Source organism: Enhydra lutris, unplaced genomic scaffold (assembly GCF_002288905.1).
Source record: "Enhydra lutris kenyoni isolate GAN:26980312 unplaced genomic scaffold, ASM228890v2 scaffoldscaffold6, whole genome shotgun sequence".
In the NCBI taxonomy this organism is placed as follows: Eukaryota; Metazoa; Chordata; class Mammalia; order Carnivora; family Mustelidae; genus Enhydra; species Enhydra lutris.
The window spans coordinates 31,529,878-31,547,856 of record NW_019154090.1 but is presented as its reverse complement, the minus strand read 5'-3'; the positions used below and the strand labels follow the sequence as shown (position 1 = coordinate 31,547,856).

The 17,979-nt window shown below is 43.4% G+C and overlaps 1 protein-coding gene across 1 annotated transcript in view; it reads right to left on the bottom strand.

The window, feature by feature from the left end:
- Nucleotides 1–961: 961 nt before the first annotated feature.
- LOC111141698 (chromosome unknown C20orf196 homolog) overlaps nt 962–17,979 on the bottom strand; it is an 84,282-nt gene continuing 67,264 nt past the window's right edge. Inside the window, exon 3 of the mRNA XM_022494465.1 lies at nt 962–1,873. Within this exon, the coding sequence (XP_022350173.1) occupies nt 1,431–1,873 (443 nt within the window). The 3' untranslated portion in view covers nt 962–1,430. The remainder of the gene's footprint in view (nt 1,874–17,979) is intronic.

Genomic DNA, 17,979 nt, shown 5'->3' with positions numbered 1-17,979 from the left:
GAGGCCTCCAATGGCAGCTTTAGAGAGCTTGGTGCCAAGTGATGTCATTCTACCCCCCAAGTCTCAAACGAGGGGTTCAGGACACGGCCACGGAGCAGAGCATCTGCCAGCACAAGCCGGCACTAGCTATTTAAAGCCTCTCCCTGGCGCAGCAAGGACAGGGCAGGGGTGAGGGGCCAACTGTTCTGAGGGTAACAGAGGTTGCCAGGAGTGGGCAGGCACAAGGCCACAATGACAGGGAGGAATCCACTTGGGCAAAGGATCCCTTTTCCTCTTCCTTCACGAACGGCCAAGGCCACATCTCATCAGCGCGGCACGGCCTGATGGAGCTTCCACAGACGTCGGTACGTGGTGCCCATTTGTTTTCTTCACACCTTCCACATTGGCAATCTGGTAAAGACAAGAGCCTTTCTTTTTTTTTTTTCTTTAAAGATTTTATTTATTTATTTGACAGAGATCACAAGTAGGCAGAGAGGCAGGCAGAGAGAGGCGGGGAAGCAGGCTCCCTGCTGAGCAGAGAGCCCGATGTGATGCGGGGCTCAATCCCAGGACCCTGAGATCATGACCTGAGCCGAAGGCAGAGGCTTTAACCCACTGAGCCACCCAGGCGCCGCCCCCCCCCCCCCCTTTTTTTTTTTTTTTTTTCAATTTGCAGGTATTAGCTCTTATTTTAGAGGGTCCAAATGCTCCTTTCACACCCTGTTAGTATTTTAAAACCGGGAACTCTGGCTTTGGAGAGACAACATTATGATTAACATGTGATCCATCTTAAACTGTATTTAAATCTTTATATTATTTTGGGAAATACAATCTCAATCACATGGCCTCTGTTTTACAGCTTGGTCTGATTCCTGTACTTAATTCCATGCAGAGCTTTAAAGCCTTCAAAAAAACCCACATCTAATAAAAAACCCTGTTCTCTCAGGTTGGGTTCTCTCAGAAGTAGACTCCGAGTCAAGGATTCAGGTGCAAGAGCTTTATTAAGGAAAGGTTCCCAGGAGACACCAGTAGGTGAACGGGAGAAGGAGGACAGGGAGACAGAAGAGGCTGAGCAAGGCGTGATTTCCCGGGAAACCCAAGTCTTGGTTTGATCCCGAAGGGAGCTCTGGAGAGTATGTTATGCCGCAGATCATGTCCTTCCTTCCTTGGGGCAAGGAAGCTGTGCTTTTGGGCTCCCCAGCCAGACAGTCTGGGCCTTAAGTCAAAGGGTGGGGTGGGGTGAGAGGTGGTGTGAACAGAGGGGCTCTCCAACCCACAAACACTGCTGGCTCTCCATGCGGGCTGAAGTGGCTCTGGTATCAGCTCGTGGGGGGCGGGGGGCTGGAGCCACAGGACTGGCCAGAGAGGCCGGAGGGGCTGTGGGGGAGGCACTGACAGCACAGGCCACAGGGCCATCCTCCACGCTGCCTGCCCTTACCACTGGGGGCGTCTTAGAGAGCTTTCATCACGTTCTGTCGCAAGAGGAAACGAATGACATCTTTTGAAAGTCCCGGGGTTGGCTTTTCATCATCCAGAGACACACTTCCTTCTCCCTGTGGGTAGAAGTGGGCGTCCTTGGAATGCCTCCGTAAGACCGTGCAGCCATCCCGGTTGAAGATGACCCGGGCCATCTGGAAACTGCGAAGGGCATACTTTTGGTTCTCCTGGCCCTTCAGTTCATTGATTTTCTGAGTCAGGCACTGGCAGACCGATGCGGAGAGTGGGTTTCTAGCGGCTGGCTGGGGATGGCCAAACATTTCATAGAACCTATCCAGGGATTTCCGAAGCCCATCGTCCTCTGTCGTGGTCTCCGTCTGACCCTTTACACAAGGGTCAAGCCAGAAGTTCTCAGAGGTCCAGGAATCATTTTGTTCAGTATTTAGGTTACTGGTGTCTGCAAGACAAAACACATTCCAATACTCGAACACATATTTTAAAAAGCCAAAAACAGACGATGTCTCTTCAATTCACCACACCTACTACTTTCTTGGGTGACTGGTAATAGGCAGTTAGCTGATTTCAGAATTGATTCCCACTATCCTGGGGTTATGTCACTTGTTTGCTCAAAACAAGAACATCTTATTTGTATGTTCCAGGAGTTCTTCATCTATGGTCTTTGCATAGAAGTTCAGGGTAGGTGTGAATTTGGATGGGGATCAAAATCATATCTTTATTTTCACTAACCTCTCCCAGAAATTAAGCATGACCTCCCATAATGTAGGCAACAAACCTATTAGCAGCAGTACCTATGACTTTGTTACCAACAGCTCACAGCTATTTTCATATCACCTATAGTCTGCAGAAGATGTTTTTAAATATCATTTATGCCTGTCACTATGCTATGGCCTGAACTGTGGTTCTCCAAAATTCATATGTTAAGCCCTGCTGCCTAATGTGACTATATTTGGAGATGGGGCTTTTAGGAGGTTATTAGGGTTAAATGAAAAGTTGTAAGGGTGGAAGCCAAATCTGATAGCAGTGGTGGCTTTATAAAAAGAGGAAGAGATCTCGCTCTTTCTCTCTCTTTCTGTCCATGTGCAGGAACTGGGGGAGGGCCAGGAGAGCCCACAAGGAGAAGGTGGCCTCTTGAGGCCCAGAAGCCCTTCCCGGAACCCAGCCATACCAGCACTGTGGTCTCAGACTTCTGGTCTCTAGAAATCTGAGAAAATAAACTTCTGTTGTTTAGGCCACCCAGTCTATGGTATTTTGTTATGGCAATCCAAGGAGACTAAGATACGGTGCTTTGAAATTACAGCAGTTATTAGTCCTGATACTAGATCTTATTATTTAAGCATTCATTTACAAAGCATATATTAAAGACTCGTAACTAGAGGGACCAAGCGGAGGGTTGCTGGAGGGGAGGTGGGGGGAGATGCAGTAATTGGGTGATGGGCATTAAGTGGGTGACGGATACATGATGGAATGAGCACTGGGTGTTCAAGGCAAGTGATGAATCACTAGATTCTACCCCTGAAGCTAGTAATACAACATATGTTAACTAACTGGAATTTAAATAAAATCTTAAACCAGATGCCAGCGGGATCCAGGGCACAAATGCAGTAAATGTAGTTTACTAATGTAGACAGTGCTGGGTATTTACACAGTTCAGACATTGTCTTTCTCTATTCCCTACAGTAATCCTATAGACTCTTTATCTCTCAATTAAAATCACCACCTTTGTGATTTGTAAAAGAGTCACAAACTAAGTGACTTAATAATAGACAATATGAAGGGGTGCCTGCCTACTTGTGATCTCTCTGTCAAATAAATAAAATAAATAAATAAATAAATAAATAAAATCTTAAAAAAAAATAATAGACAATATGAAGCCAGAATTGGAGTCAAACCCTAGTCCCTGATCTCACTTTCTGTACTTCTCTGGGAACCATAATTCTTTTTTTTTTTTTTTAAGCTTTTATTTATTTATTTGAGAGAGAGAGAGAGCACAAGTAGGCAGAGAGGCAGGCAGAGAGAGAGGGGGAAGCAGGCTCTCCACCGAGCAGAGAGCCCAATGTGGGGCTCGATCCCAGGACCCTGAGACCATGACCTGAGACGAAGGCAGAGACTTAACCCACTGAGCCACCCAAGTGCCCTGGAAACCCTAATTCTTAACACAGGAATCTCTGAGCTCTTCCGAAACAAAGGACTTTCCTCTCACTGTGTTCTAGAAAAGATTCCACACAAATAATTTGCAGAATTCCTTATACGCCAACCAGTTTTATTCTTTAACATCTTATACTTTAAATCAAAATATTATATTTTCCTTTTCTGCTCTGATATAAGCTTTAATAAATTACTACCTTTAATTCCACACACACCCCTCTCACCCCCACCAACTCAATCAGTAGCTATCATAAAAATATTTGTACTTGCTAATGATGAAAAGTTGTGTGCTACAGCTGGTGGTTTTACTAAAGGAGAAGGGATTTGGGGTTTTTCCTCTAGTCTTGTTACCAGCTAGACAGCATACTACCTTGCTGAGCTTTTGCTTTCTCATCTACAATAGTGTCAGTAAATGGTCTCTCTTCGAGAACTTCTGTGGTTAGACAAGGAACAGAGAAGTAGATAATCCAAAGCATCCAAGGATATGGACACACGTGGTATGAGACACATGTAGGCCCACACATGGACAGACATTCTCAGGCCCACCGTACAGGTCACCCAACAACAATGCACTTAGCTACCTTGAAGAATGGCTGATTCCAGGGTGGTTATAGGAAAGTACATGATGGGTACTTTGTTCTAGAATGCTCAAATACCAATGGGGGCTTATCAAGGAGAGAGCAGAGGTCAGCTCGAAAGGGGTCAGCTGGCCGCATCTGGAACAACTTGAGCATCAAAATCAATAATGAGAATAACGAATGATAGACCATTCACTAAAACAGAAAACCATGAATCCATAAAATAATTGAAAGTTTGCTGAGGAACAGGGTATTCGCAGTCTCAGAGTACTTCCCCCTAAAATACTTATCAGTTACAAATGGAAAAAGAATAACTTCATCGTGGAGAAACCTGGCACATATCACCTTAATCAAGTGACCTAAGTGATGGGACCAACCGAAATTCTGTTGCCACTTGACCAGACACAACATGAAGACCCCAGCCACTTCTCTGATAGTCACACCAACGCCGTGTCACCTGAACCCAATTATGAGGAAGTGGCAGACAAAACCAAATTGAGGGACATTCTGTAAAATGACTGGCCTGTACTCTTCAGGTGTGCCAAGGTCATGAGAACCAAGAGAAGAGTGAGCAAGGCTGTTCCACACTGAAGGGCACCGAAGAGACATGACAGCTTAACACAACACATGATTTTCACCTGGATCTCTTTGCTGTAGAGAACGTTTCTGGGATCGCCTAAATGGGGGCTGAGGATTAGATGGTAAGAATGTACCCGGTTAAAAGTCCTGATTTTGCAAGTTTCACTAGGTTATGGTTATCTCCTCGTTCATAGGAAAATCAGGGTGGTGGGCATCATGCTGGCAACTTACTCTTAAACAATTCATGGGGGGAAAAGTTCTTTGTGTTGTACTTGCAAGTTTTCTGTGAATTTGGGATTCTTGCAAGAAAAAGAATGAAAAAAACCTCTGGAGGAATAATCATTAAGACTTCCTTTGGCGGCCTACTTTAATATTAACACAAACGAAAAAAGAGCCTTAGTCCAGGGCTTGGCAAACAGTCCTTGTCTAACAAATGGTAGTGGCTATTACAGATGGCAGGATGAGCTGTCCCTTCCCACCTTCTTCCCCAAAGATGATCTGGTCCTGGGGACATAAGGGAAGGGAAGGGAAGAGAAGGGAAGGGACAGGACGACAGGGGCTGAGAAGTGTCAATGTTAAGAGTGGAAGGGAGAAAGAAGGTCCTCAGCAGTGACACTGAGAAAGCTGGGGAGCTCCTGAAACTGTCACCCAAGGCAACCATTGACACAGAGCCCTCCCAATAGCACAACAGTACCTGTTAAGGAACTGGTCAATAACTTTGATTTGAACCCAATGAGCCTAAAAAACAGGCTTGTCTCCTTGGTTTTTCATGTAAACATCAAGCAGATAGCAACTCATCTTCAAAGAAACCCTCCTTCCCTTTTCCAGAAGAAAATGACAACATGGGTTGAGTTATTTACTACATCAGTTCTTTTGAACACTGTCCCCAGCTCATTACAGTCTTTGATTTCCTTTTAAAACTTGCTTTACTACCAAGAACAAAGCTATCTCTCTAATCATGTGGCTGTTGCGGCCTTTCTGACATCTGGGATTTCTTTGCCAGCAAATAGAGTTAATCGCTTTTCTTTTCCTGATGCACCTACATGCGGACAGACAGCACGGTGATCTTGGATAACTCAGTTCCTGCATCCTCACAGCCAAGTTCAAACTGTACCTTATTTTTACATTAACATAGCCAGGACTTGTAGGGCTCTCAACTTGGGACAGTAATGTCTACTCTAGGGAGAGTCTGGGGATGTTTTCGTGTCAGTGATTGGAAAGTGCTACTTGTATTTGGTGAGTGGGGTCAAGGAGGTAAATGGCCTAGAAGGCACAGGACGATCCCATACAACAAAGAATCATCCTCCCCAAAATGCCCATAATGCCTCTTACCCCTTGAGAGGAATAGTGGCTCAAAGGATGATTTCTGGGAAGAGCAGGAAGTGAATGCTGAATCCCGCTGCTTTGTAATATATTGCTTTGTTTTGGGCTCCCAAGGTACCTTTTTCTAGCACCCCTTTGTACCATGCATTCCTCCCCTCTCAGACCTTGAGAACATTTTATTTTTCTCAGCAAGGGCCCCGGTCCCAATGATTGTGGCGTTATCTAAATTGAGTAGAATTTCCCTTTTGATTGCAATTTGCTTCCATCACGAATAGAATTTCTTTAGGAATTGACAAGAAGAAAGGCAGAAGGATGGTGCTGGGTATGGCCATGCTTTTGCAGGCATTGTTTCAAGGTCACCTATCTACCAGAGTACCTGTTGGTTAAATTACCTTTCGACCGGAGAGAAAACAGCTCACATACAGATGTTTGGGATTCTTACAAACCTAGAAGTATTTTTATATCTTTAGGAGTTATGGATGGTAGTTTGTTCAGTAATCCCAGACAATCAATGAGCACGGAGGATTTGAGATTAACGGTTGCATTCTGTGAGACGCCATTAGCCTTTAGAAACCCAGATGTTTAATGGGGGTTTCTTGTAGAGAATCTTCCATGGCTATGTCTGTGGTTGATAACCGCGCAGCAGGATTTTATCACTGTGAAACATTTTAGCTTTCAACTTTAACAAGTTTTTCCTAAATGGATTTGATATTTAGCATTCTGTCTCCGCAGCCTCAATGCCCGCCCACTCCGCCTTATTTGTTCAGACTTTCTTTTACTCGCGATTGCTAACTGGGAGGATCTGGGGTTGGTTTCAAGGCTGCACTGAGCCGAAAGAAATCAAAGATTTAATAAAAGAAGAGAACGATCAGGATTTAAGGAAAGAAGGAATTGTGGCTCATACAGTCTCCTTTTACATTGCCTCAAAGGGAACGCAGCCCCTTTTCTCAGGGCGGTGCGCGGTACACGTCGACGTGTGGCCCCGCTGCCTTGGTTTGTCTGTTGGAGGCTCCTTGGGTTCTGTGTGGCTCTGAGAAAGTCATGCGTGTAGAAAGAACAAGGTGAGTGGGGGAGGCGGCATGTCCTGGTCATTAATGGTCACAGATTAGCACAGTCTCCTCTCCTTTATGACAGCAGTCAGACTTCCGAGGCCCCATAGGCTCGCTCCGTGGGTGACAGCATCGTTCTTCATACAGTAAGAGTTCTTGCCTATGGATCTGGAGCCCTGCTCTGTAGGCTGCATCTCCCTGCCCAGATCTTTTTTCCTTCCTACCCTTTCTGCTCCTCTTACTTCTGCCACTCCACTCCATACCCTGTGGAAGAAAAAAGGAGTGAACAGGCTCACGGGATGAACAAGATTCAGTCCTCTACCTCTGGCCCCACAGGCTGCACAGAAGTCGGACTGCGGCAACACTTCTGCATCATAGCCTGGAGAACTTGCTTCTCTTCTGATCCTTGCAAGCCCCCTCTTCAGAACCTCGGCACCTGCTATTCCTCTGTGTGGAACATGCTTTCTCCACTTTATCTGCACGACTGGTTGGTTCCCTCACCTCCTCAGGTCTCGGTTCAGATGTTATCTTCTCCGTGAGGGCTCCTGTAACCGTCAGGATTGGCTAGGTTATGCTACGTAACAAGCACAGGAAAAATCTCAGGGGTTTAAAACAAAAAAGGATTGTTTCTCACTACTTACAGCTCTGTGTCATACCAGTAGATCTGTGTCGTGCTTGCCCTTTATCCTGGAACCCAGGCCAGTGGGCCAGCCACCACCTCAACATTGCTTAGTGCCTGCAGCAGAGGGAAAAGAACCCGGGGGAGCAGGCAGTGACTGGGAAAGCCCCGTCTGTTCACGTATCACTGGCCAATGTTAATGCATATGGCCAAGCCTAATTTTGAAAAAATAAAGATGGAGGCACCTGGGTGGCTCATTCAGTTAAACGTCTGCCTTGGGTTCAGGTCATGATCTCAGGGTCCTGCAATCGAGTCCCTTGTCTGGCTCCCTGCTCAGAGGGGAGTCTGCTTCTCCCTCTGCCTGCTGCTCCCCCTGCTTGTGCGCACTCTCTCTCTGACAAACAAGTAAAATATTTAAACAAAGAATGAGGATGAAAAATTCTCCTGCTGTGGGAGGAAGAAAGTATCATTCAGTTTTCCGATCGTTCAGTCTTCCATGGCTTCCCCGAGCACACGACTTAAAATTGCATTTCCCTCACTCATCTAGGCCCTGACTGTCCTTGTATCCCTTCTCTGCCTTACATTTCTAAGTAAATATAGCAGCATCTACTAATGCATGATTTGTTTGTTTATTGTCTATCTTCTCCTGCTTATGGCATTTGTTTGTCTGGATGCCAGCTGTCCCCCCCCCCCCAATCCAGGGCCTAAGGCAGTGCTGGCCTGAGATAGATACATTGAAAACTTTTTGATGTTTTATTTTACTTGATGAGTTTAATTTTCAAATAAAGATGTAAAGGTGCATGATTACTAGGGTTACCAGTGCTCCCTAAGGTGACTGGGAAGTTTGCCCAGGACAACCCAGGTTTATGGCTGTTGTCTCAATTAATGATTAATAGCACACTCTTTCACTCCCAAAAGGGCCCTGGATACCATGATTCATTATATATATACATGCATCATGCTATAGCCATCACATAGAAGTTCCTGCCATACATCCCTATGTCCCAAGGGCTGAGTTTTGATGCCAGAGATAATCCCAGTCTGTGGGTTAAATAATATGTCCACACACTTTTGTTTTTTTCCTAAACTTTCTGTTCTGCTGTCCTCCAGGACAATTCTCCTTCCCTTCCCTTTGTTTTCACAGCAGTCCTGTCTCCTACCCCCTGACTGTCCAAGAACTGTTTGGTTTCTGCCCTGCAAGTAAAGGGGCTCAATTCACTATATCCCATCAGTAACTCACTGTGATTCTGCTTTCTGGTCTCGTATGATTTTCCACCACAGTGCAGTTAACACCAGCACTGGAGTTCTAAGATACCTTACTTTCTGTCTCTTTAATAGCATAAAATTAGTGACCAAAAAAAATCAGTAAGCTTACACTTCCTTTTGCCCCATAGCAACCCTGCCATCTGCTATGTACAATTTGGAATTTGCAACTGTTCCTTTAAAGGACAAACCCCACAGACTCATAAAGGGGTGGGGGCAGGGCATAGATATCAAGCTATTTAATCCAAATCAACACTTCAAAGGACGGGTGGTCTGGTCCAGGGCTTTTGAAACTGCAGTCTGAGTACTTGTTTACAACAGAGAGCTAAGCCTGATGAATCACCCAGAGGGGAGGTGGCATATGCTGTCACCCTTCCTCCTAATGGTGAACAGATGCACCGGGCAGAAGCGAGGGTCCTCTACAAGGCAACTGCTGAGAATGAAAATGAACGCTGGAAAAAACCAAAAATATGTGCGATCGGTGAACAGCCCTAAAATTAACTGTCCGTGGCAATTAATAAGGCTGATTGATCTCTGCCATCTGATTGGTAAGCTATCTTACTTGTACCTGGGCATTTTATATTTTCTTAGGAAACTAAAATGTTCTGAATACAAAGAAACAGAATATCGAAGTTCACACCACTCTAAATGGAGAGTTACCATATTGTCATATTTGCTTCAAGTCTTTTTCTTATTAAAGAAGTAAACACTGGGGATTCTGGGTGGCTCAGTCAGTTAAGAGTCTGCCTTTGGCTCAGGTCATGATCTCAGGGTCGTGGGATAGAGTCCTGCATCCAGCTCCCTGCTCAGTGGGGAGCCTGCTTTTCCTTCTGCCTGCTGTCTCTCTCTCTCTCTCTGACAAATAAATAAACCTTTAAAAAAAAAAGTAAACATTTTAGGGATGAGTGAAACAGGTGATAGGGATTAAGCAGTGTGCTGCTTGTGATGAGAACCAGATGTGTTGAATCACTCTATTGTTCACCTAAAACAAATATAACACTATGTTCACTACACTGGCATTAAAATAAAAACAAAACAACAAAAAAAGAAGTAAATATTTTAATTAAAATTGATCACTTCTACACAGAAATTCATTCATTCCAGGCCATTTATGTCTTTGTTTTTAAAGATTTTATTTTCGAATAATCTCTACACCCAATGTGGGCCTCGAAGTTACAATCCCAATATCAAGAGTCACGCACTCTCCCTACGGAGCTCGCCAGGCACCCTTTCCAGCCCATTTTTATACCTGACATGTTATGTATCCCTAAGCAACACCATGTTGCTTTGGGTGATGGTCATTTTCATTTTATTTTCCATATACAAAGTTTTGCTTTTTCTCACTCCACTTTATGATTTTATCCTTCCTGCCATTGTTGATATAGGAGTCTGCTTTAGAGTATTATAAGAACATACCTCACTGTTTTTCGTCCATTTCATTCTCTTGGGATGGCCATGTGGGTTGTGTCTAACTTTTCCCAGTCACAAATGTGGCTTCAGTGACCCCTCCCCGCATACCTACTTCCTGGTACGCTTGCTCTAGAATTATATCCAGTCGTGGAACTGCTGAGTCGAAAGGAATGTGCATTTTCAGTTTCACTAGAACCTGCCAAATCACTTTCCAAAGTGGCTGGGGCACTCCCACCAGCAGGATCTGGGTTACCCTGTTTCTCCACAGCTTTTCCGAACTCTCTGACACTGTTGGGCGTATCCAATATGTCTCCTTACTTGGGGTCACATTTCCCTCCTCACTCAAAGTGGCTGAGCTGCTCTCCAGACACTTGGTGGAGACTTGGGCTTCCTATACTGTGAAAAATTCATCTTCTTTACCCTTTCTCTACTGGACTTTGTCTTTTCTTCTAACTTCTTTTTAATGGCATACAAGATAAAGTACAGAGAAAACAGGGTCTTTGACCTTTCTGTACCTGAGGTCATGACCAGATTATCCCAGTCTGAGGCTGGATAAAAGACCTCGATCGAGGTTTGTTTTCGTTTTAATCGCAAATCTTCTCAAGTAAGACAACCTTCGCGGTATCAGTTTATCACCTCCAAAAAGTGATACTGTGTCTCTACTCCATTCAGTGAAAAAGTCACACGCCAAGGCGGACCCGGGGGCCAGGCCAACAGCCAGCTCACTGAGTCACATTTTGCAGACAAGAAAATTAAGACAAAGACCAAGTCTCCAGAATCACTTCATGAGGGGGCTGGTGATGAGACCACGGACAAGGTTAACCTGCTTATTAATTTTCTTCCTTAAAATACTCTTCATGTGGCTCACATTTGCCATAATGAGGACCACGTTGGCTGTGACGAGCCAGGCAGGGGTGTTCTCCCTAGATGATTCTGGTAAAAGCCGAGGAATCACAGGCCTGGATCCTAAAAATGTTTAACACCATTCTCTTCTTTAGAAGGAGATTAAGGTTTAGCTGAGGCTTGATTTAAAACAGCTTCGTTTTGCAGGTTGTTAAGTAGTAACCAAATTCAAGGATCAGAACCTGACCCCTTTGCAGCTAGAAAAGCCATGGGGGATTTGCTGGTTCAGCTCTTGCACTTTCAGGACCAGAATCTGAGGGCTGGAGCTGGAACAAGAACTTGGATCCCCTGCACCAGTCCAGTTTTGGGGGCATAGCTCTTGGGCGGTTCTGCACCCAGAACCCCAACAGAGGACAAGAGGGGAGGCTCTCAGACCAGGGAACCTGAGACAGAATCTCTCCTTCAGGAGCAATTGGGAATCGGAAGCTTCCCTGCGACACTTAAAGCAATCATTTAAAAATGTTTTCCCCCTGCTAAACGCTTTTTAAAATCTCATTTTACATGGGGTATTTCAGCAGATTTATTTCATATCATGGCCTAGATAGTAAGGCACAATCAGGGGCAGGAAAGAAAATCAAACGATTCTGGTCTAGGTTGCTATGGCAACGTTGCTATTTTGAATACGATTGTTTACTTCAGCATAATTAAGTTCAATGTGAGCAGCTAATTAAGATGAGGCTTGAAACTTTAACCTTAACCTTCACTGTAAGAAAAAAAAATAAGCACTTTAAAAATGATGCTTGAGGTGTTGCTGGAGACATATTTAGCAGAACGCTCATCTCCCTTTGCTGGGGAAGCAGAAAACGGATTCTTCTTTCTTTAAGAGGAACAGGGGCCTACTCACCATCTGTCCAAATCCACAAGTCAATATTTCCCAATTTTCAGAGATAAAGAGGAACAGAACAGAACCCTTATCAAAACAGAGCCAGTTCCCGTGTTGACATCAGCAGACTTGCTGAGACTGACAGGCAAGGAAAGTCGGATGCTTTCCTACACACAGCAGTGTTTTCGTTAGATGCATATTTGTGTAAACAGCCTTGACTCCACATCAGATCGACCTTAGGTATATCTGTGAAGTAACAGGTTGAATTGTAAGGAACGCACCAGAAGGCAAAGATATAGCTGAGCTCTCCCCCTTCAAAGTAACCACCCCAGGAGGCCCAGCTCTTGGACTCAAAATGCTGACATCACTGAGAACATGCTGGAACGTCTCAGGAAGTGTTTCCACTCCCCCTGGAAGCTTCTCCTGGACATCCTCATTGGTGGCAAATCTCCACCCTCGGAGGACAGAGTTACCTTTTTGGAAACTGTCAAAAGGCATTAGGAGTAAAAGTTGATCAATAATGTCGGTGATCAAGCAGGGTAACATGGAATGAGGTAAAAAGCAAGGTTCATCTCCAAAAAGAGATTGCTTTTCTTACATTCCACACACTAGTTCGAAAGCGGTTCTTACAAAGGAATTCTAAAACCAGTTCTGTGCAATGGCAGGCAGTGTAGTACTATATGCTTTCAGAAGTGTTACTTTATAGGGCAGAACTAATGTGGATTTAAGTTCTAGCTTCTGTAAAACAGCTCATAATCACAGATCAGAAATCTGAATATTTCTGTCCTGATAGATGACTTGCTTGCGAGCATTGCGAGCATGGACTGGGTTTAGAAGGCTCAGGTTTGAGCGCCAGCGTGTCCGCTTCTGGGCTATGTGACCTGGGGCGAGTTACTTGACATCTCTGAATCTTCACATCCTCCTCCGTAAAACAAGGATGGTAATAATAATGATCCGTACCTCGTGGATAGTTGTAAGAATTAAATGCTTTATTAGCATAAAGCCTAGCACACAGTTCACACTTAATAAATAATAGCTACTCTGTCATTATTATCATAGTGACAAGAGCAGCCCCAGCAGCAGTGATGTTACATATAAATATGAAGGCATTTGTCATTTACACCCGAGGCTTTTAAGAGTGAAGTGTAAATGCTCTCGTGTATCTACACGCAGTGATAGACACGTATCACAGGGAAAGTCCAGGTGAACCCGCGTCGTACCCGACATCGCCTTGACCGACAGCTGCTGCCCCATCCTGGCATCAGACCTGATGGGGTGAACCATGGTAAACATCACCCATCTCACCGTTAGGACTGACTCCGGAGAGGTCCCAAGTGCAAGCTCTGCAAAGCAAACATGATCCCAGCATGGGTGGAAACAGCAGGTCCCTCGGTGTGTGGGAGTGTCAAACACAGAAGCCCAGGCTGGTGGGGCCCTCCAGCTGTCCCCTGACACATCCACCAGCCTGTGGGCGGGATTGAAATGACTCAACCTGTAGGACCTAATGGCGGTGGTGGTTTCCTATTTGATGGAACCTATTAATCAAGGGAAGAGCTTCAGGGAAAAGCTGAGGTTAGTAAATACCCCGCAGAAGGAGAAACAGACTGCATCAAACAAACAAACAAACAAACAAACAAACAAAGAGACTGGGAAATTAGGCAGAAATTAGGCAGAAAAGATCTATGTTCACAGAATGACTGCTGACAGAGTCAGAGCTGTAGTGCTGAGTTAGATTTTAAAAGGCAAGATAAAGACTGAGAAATACACTAAGAAGAGTGCCATGGGAGTGAATACTTCCCTCTCTCCCTGCCCTCCCCCACTTATAGCTGACTCTGAAGAAGGGCAAAGCTATGAGCCTTCTTTTCTGGAGCAAACATCAGAAAATAAGAGAGCTCAGAAACTGGGGGAAAGCCATAAACATTTAAAAACAACAAATATGGGCATCTGCCTTCCGCTCAGGTCATGATCCCACTGTCCTGGGATGGAGTCCCGCATCTAGCTCCCTGCTCAGAGAGGAACCTGCTTCTCCCTATCTCTCTGCCTCCCCCTGTTTGTGCTTCTCTCTGTCAAATAAATAAATAAAATCCTTTTAAAAAAATAAATAATAAGGGCACTTGGGTGGCTCAGTGGGTTAAGCCTCTGCCTTCAGCTCAGGTCATGATCTCAGGGTCCTGGGATCGAAGCCCGCATTGGGCTCTCTGCTCAGCGGAGAGCCTGCTTCTCCCTCCCTCTCTGCCTGCCTCTCTGCTTACTTGTGATTTCTCTCTATCAAATAAATAACTAAAATCTTTAAAAATTTTTTTAATTAATTAATTAAATAATAAAAACAACAAATATAATACAACTTATGCAGAGAAAGATCTTAGAGACGGCAAAGAAATAAAAGCTGGGGTTGATGGAGAGGCAGAAAATATGAAACAGGAGGGGTTTAGGATGTATTTGTGTTGAAAATGTTTCCAACATGAATTATTAAGGGCTGGTAGTGGGGGCAAATATGGAATTGAATTTCCAGCTTTATAAGGACACCTCTAGTAGGATGGCAGAGATAGTTATATATTTGCAACAACAACAAAAAAAATGTGATGGGCAAGATATTATGAAAATCCTGTTGCCAAACATCTTAAAATTCTGAGTAAATTTTTTTTTTAATCTTCTAAAATGCACAACTGAGTAGGAATAAAGGAAGAGGAATCCTCGGAGACCAAAAGCAAAATCACAATGGATATTCCAAGAGGTAAATGAACCCTGAGCTGGTGTCAGAATCTGGCAAATCAACTTTACTGGCACTCAGGCTTCAGGACACACAGTCTAGCATTGGGCAAGATGGGGGGCTTGAAAGGAGGTCACTGTATAAAGCTGAGAGCCCTGAAGTTACACCCTCAAGATGAACTAGAGAAAAAAAATGCCTTGCCAAGGGTCCCAGTAAGAAAACTTGTCTTGGCTTTGGCCCTGGGTAGAGAGAAGAAAAAAGAAGCATTCCTGGGGAGATTCAACTATGAGCCTGACCTTACCTGTGTTTGTGGCCTGAATTAAGACTATTTTTATGGTCTGAAAACCCCCATCCAGGAATTTATTTCAGGCTGGTTCCAGAATAAAGTGCCCTTATTTGTTTAGAGAAAGCGAAGGCAAATTCTCTTTAGAGGAATGTACCTTCACTCAAATGTCAAAAGTTCATAAAATTCCAGTGAACAGGAGCTCACAAAAAAACAATAGTCACAAAATGCACACTGAAACGAGGCAATGGAGCCAGTCCCAGAATAAATCTCACAGAAACTTTAGATACTAGTCAATGGTCACAGAATATAAAACAAGTATGTTTAATATGTTACAGAAATAAGAAATAGAAAAGTCTGAGTTAGCAATAAGAGACTTCAAAAACTAAATCAGTGAATCAGAAAAAGAAACAAAAATAACTTAGAAAAATGGAAAATTATGATACTAGGTATTTATACCACTGTAGATGGGTCAAACAGAAGGTTAAACACCACTGGAAAGAGAATTAGGAAGTAGAAATCAGATTTGAATATACTATTCGGAATTTAGCACAGACAGACAAAGAGATGGAGAAAACAAAACAAAAAAATGAAGAGATATATAAGTCAAAGTGAAACGGTCCCAAGTGCATCTAATTGGAATTTCAGAAAGTCATAAGAGAGGGAATGGGGAAAAGGCAATGCACAATGAGTTAATGGGTAGAAATTTCCTAGAACTGATGAAAGCATGAATCCTCACATTTAGCAATCACCATGTTCTGCAAGCGGGATAAATAAAAAGAACCCCAATTGCTAAGGGTGAGATAAAACTGTAGCTTATCAAGAGGAAAAATAAAAATTCCTCAACCACCCAGTAAAAAAGACAGATTTCCCATAAATGAATGACAATTCAGTTGACGGTTGATGTCTGGACAATAACAATAGAAGCAAGAAGGTGGAGGAGTAGGGGAGTCTGGGTGGCTCAGCTGGTTAAGTGTCTGCCTTCAGTTCATATCATGATCTTAGGGTCCTGGGATTGAGCCTTGAATCAGACTCCTTGCTCAGGGGGGAGCCTGCTTCTCCCTCTCCCTGCTGTTCCCCCAGCTTGTGTGCTCGCTTTCTGTCAAATCAATTAATAAAATCTTGAAAAAAAAAAAAAAAAAGAAAGAAAAGAAAAGAAGGCTGTGGAATAATACCTTCAAGTTCTAACAGACATAACTGCCAACCTAGGACCACTCAGGAAATGGTGAGGAGATAATTCTCTTCCCTGGTCATATCAACACAAAGATAATTGTCATAGCCAGATTGCTCCCCACACCCACCGGTCCAAAGTTCATTCTTTAAGAACACCCAAAATGAACAATACCTAGGTTAATTTATGGAGAGTTTGCCTGAAGGCAGAGAAATGAGCCACAGAGAATTTTCATGTTTTCTATTCCTTTGGTGATGTGAATCTGCTTAATTCCCTAATATGGAGCAGTTCTCCTTGAAACAGGGTCCCAGTGTTACACTTTGATTCCAAATCACATGTGACCAACTTAAAAGTGTAATTCATGTCCACCGTATATTTTGTGTTGGAAGTTTCATTCTGTAATGAGCCAATTATGCAAAGTAATTCAACATCAAAGTTGTTCTCATTGGTTTTATAAAATATGTAGATGCTCTCAATGTTTTGTTTTGCAGATGACATTTTCTCTCTCTGCAATCAACTATTTCCATTTGCTTTTCAAATAATTACCAAGTTTATCTTCCTAACTCAGCTAATGCCTGTTGCTCTGGTGGCCTCAGCCTTGCAATACTAATTATGCAGTCATTGGTTCCAAACACTATTTTGAAAAAAGGGAAAATAATTAATTTTTCACTCATGATATTCACTCTCTTTGAAGAGATCACACAAAAGAAGCTGTATAGCTTAGTTTTAAGAAAGCAGTTGAACTTTCTTATAGTCAATAAACTATGCCAATCATAGGATAAACAGAGACAGAGATTTTGACTCACAAAGTTACTACTGGTAACATTTAGTGCTTTATAGCTATTTTGCAATTTTCTGTTACCTAAGGTCCTCCTTAATTTCATTTCACATGTAAATGAAATCATTTTCTTCCATAAATCTAGAAGGGGACACAAATTTGTAGGGGAGTATGAAAAAGAAAAAAAGAAAAAGTAACCTGATTATACTGGTTATTCCAGAGGACTAAATTTTTTTTTTGAGTTCTGAGTAGCAAAATCTCAAATGCATTTGAAACTTTAGCTTCTAAGGAAAGCACCCCCAAAATCCATGCACACAATAAATCTTTCGTGCACATTTTTTGTTTCTCTGTATCTCGATCTGGATAGTGGTTAACTGGGTGTATACATATGTAAAAATCCACCAAGCCGTAACACATAAAATTTGTGTACTTTATTGTATGAAAATAGTATCTCAATTAAGAAAATATCTACAGGGGTGCCTGGGTGGCTCAGTTGGTTGGGTGTTCAACTCTTGATTTCAGGATCATGGAATTGCTCCCATGTTGCGCTCTGCGCCCAGCGTGGAGCCTCCTGGGAATTCTCTTTCCCTCTCTCTGCCCCCTCCCCCATTCCCCAGGTGTGCAGGCACTCACTCTCTCTGAAAAAAAGAAAGAAAGAAAGAAAGGAAGGAAGAGAGAGAGAGAAAGAAAATATCTACACACACACACTCCCTGTCTTCAGTAAGTCCTAAATGTTGCATAAAAATTAAGGTTGTTTTTTTTTTTAATTTTACATATTTATTCATGAGAGAGAGAGAGAGAAAAAGGCAGAGGGAGAAAAGGCTCCCCACTGAGCAGGAGCCCGCTGCGGGACACGAACCCAGGACCCTGGGACCATGATCTGAATTGAAAGCAGGCGCTTAACCATC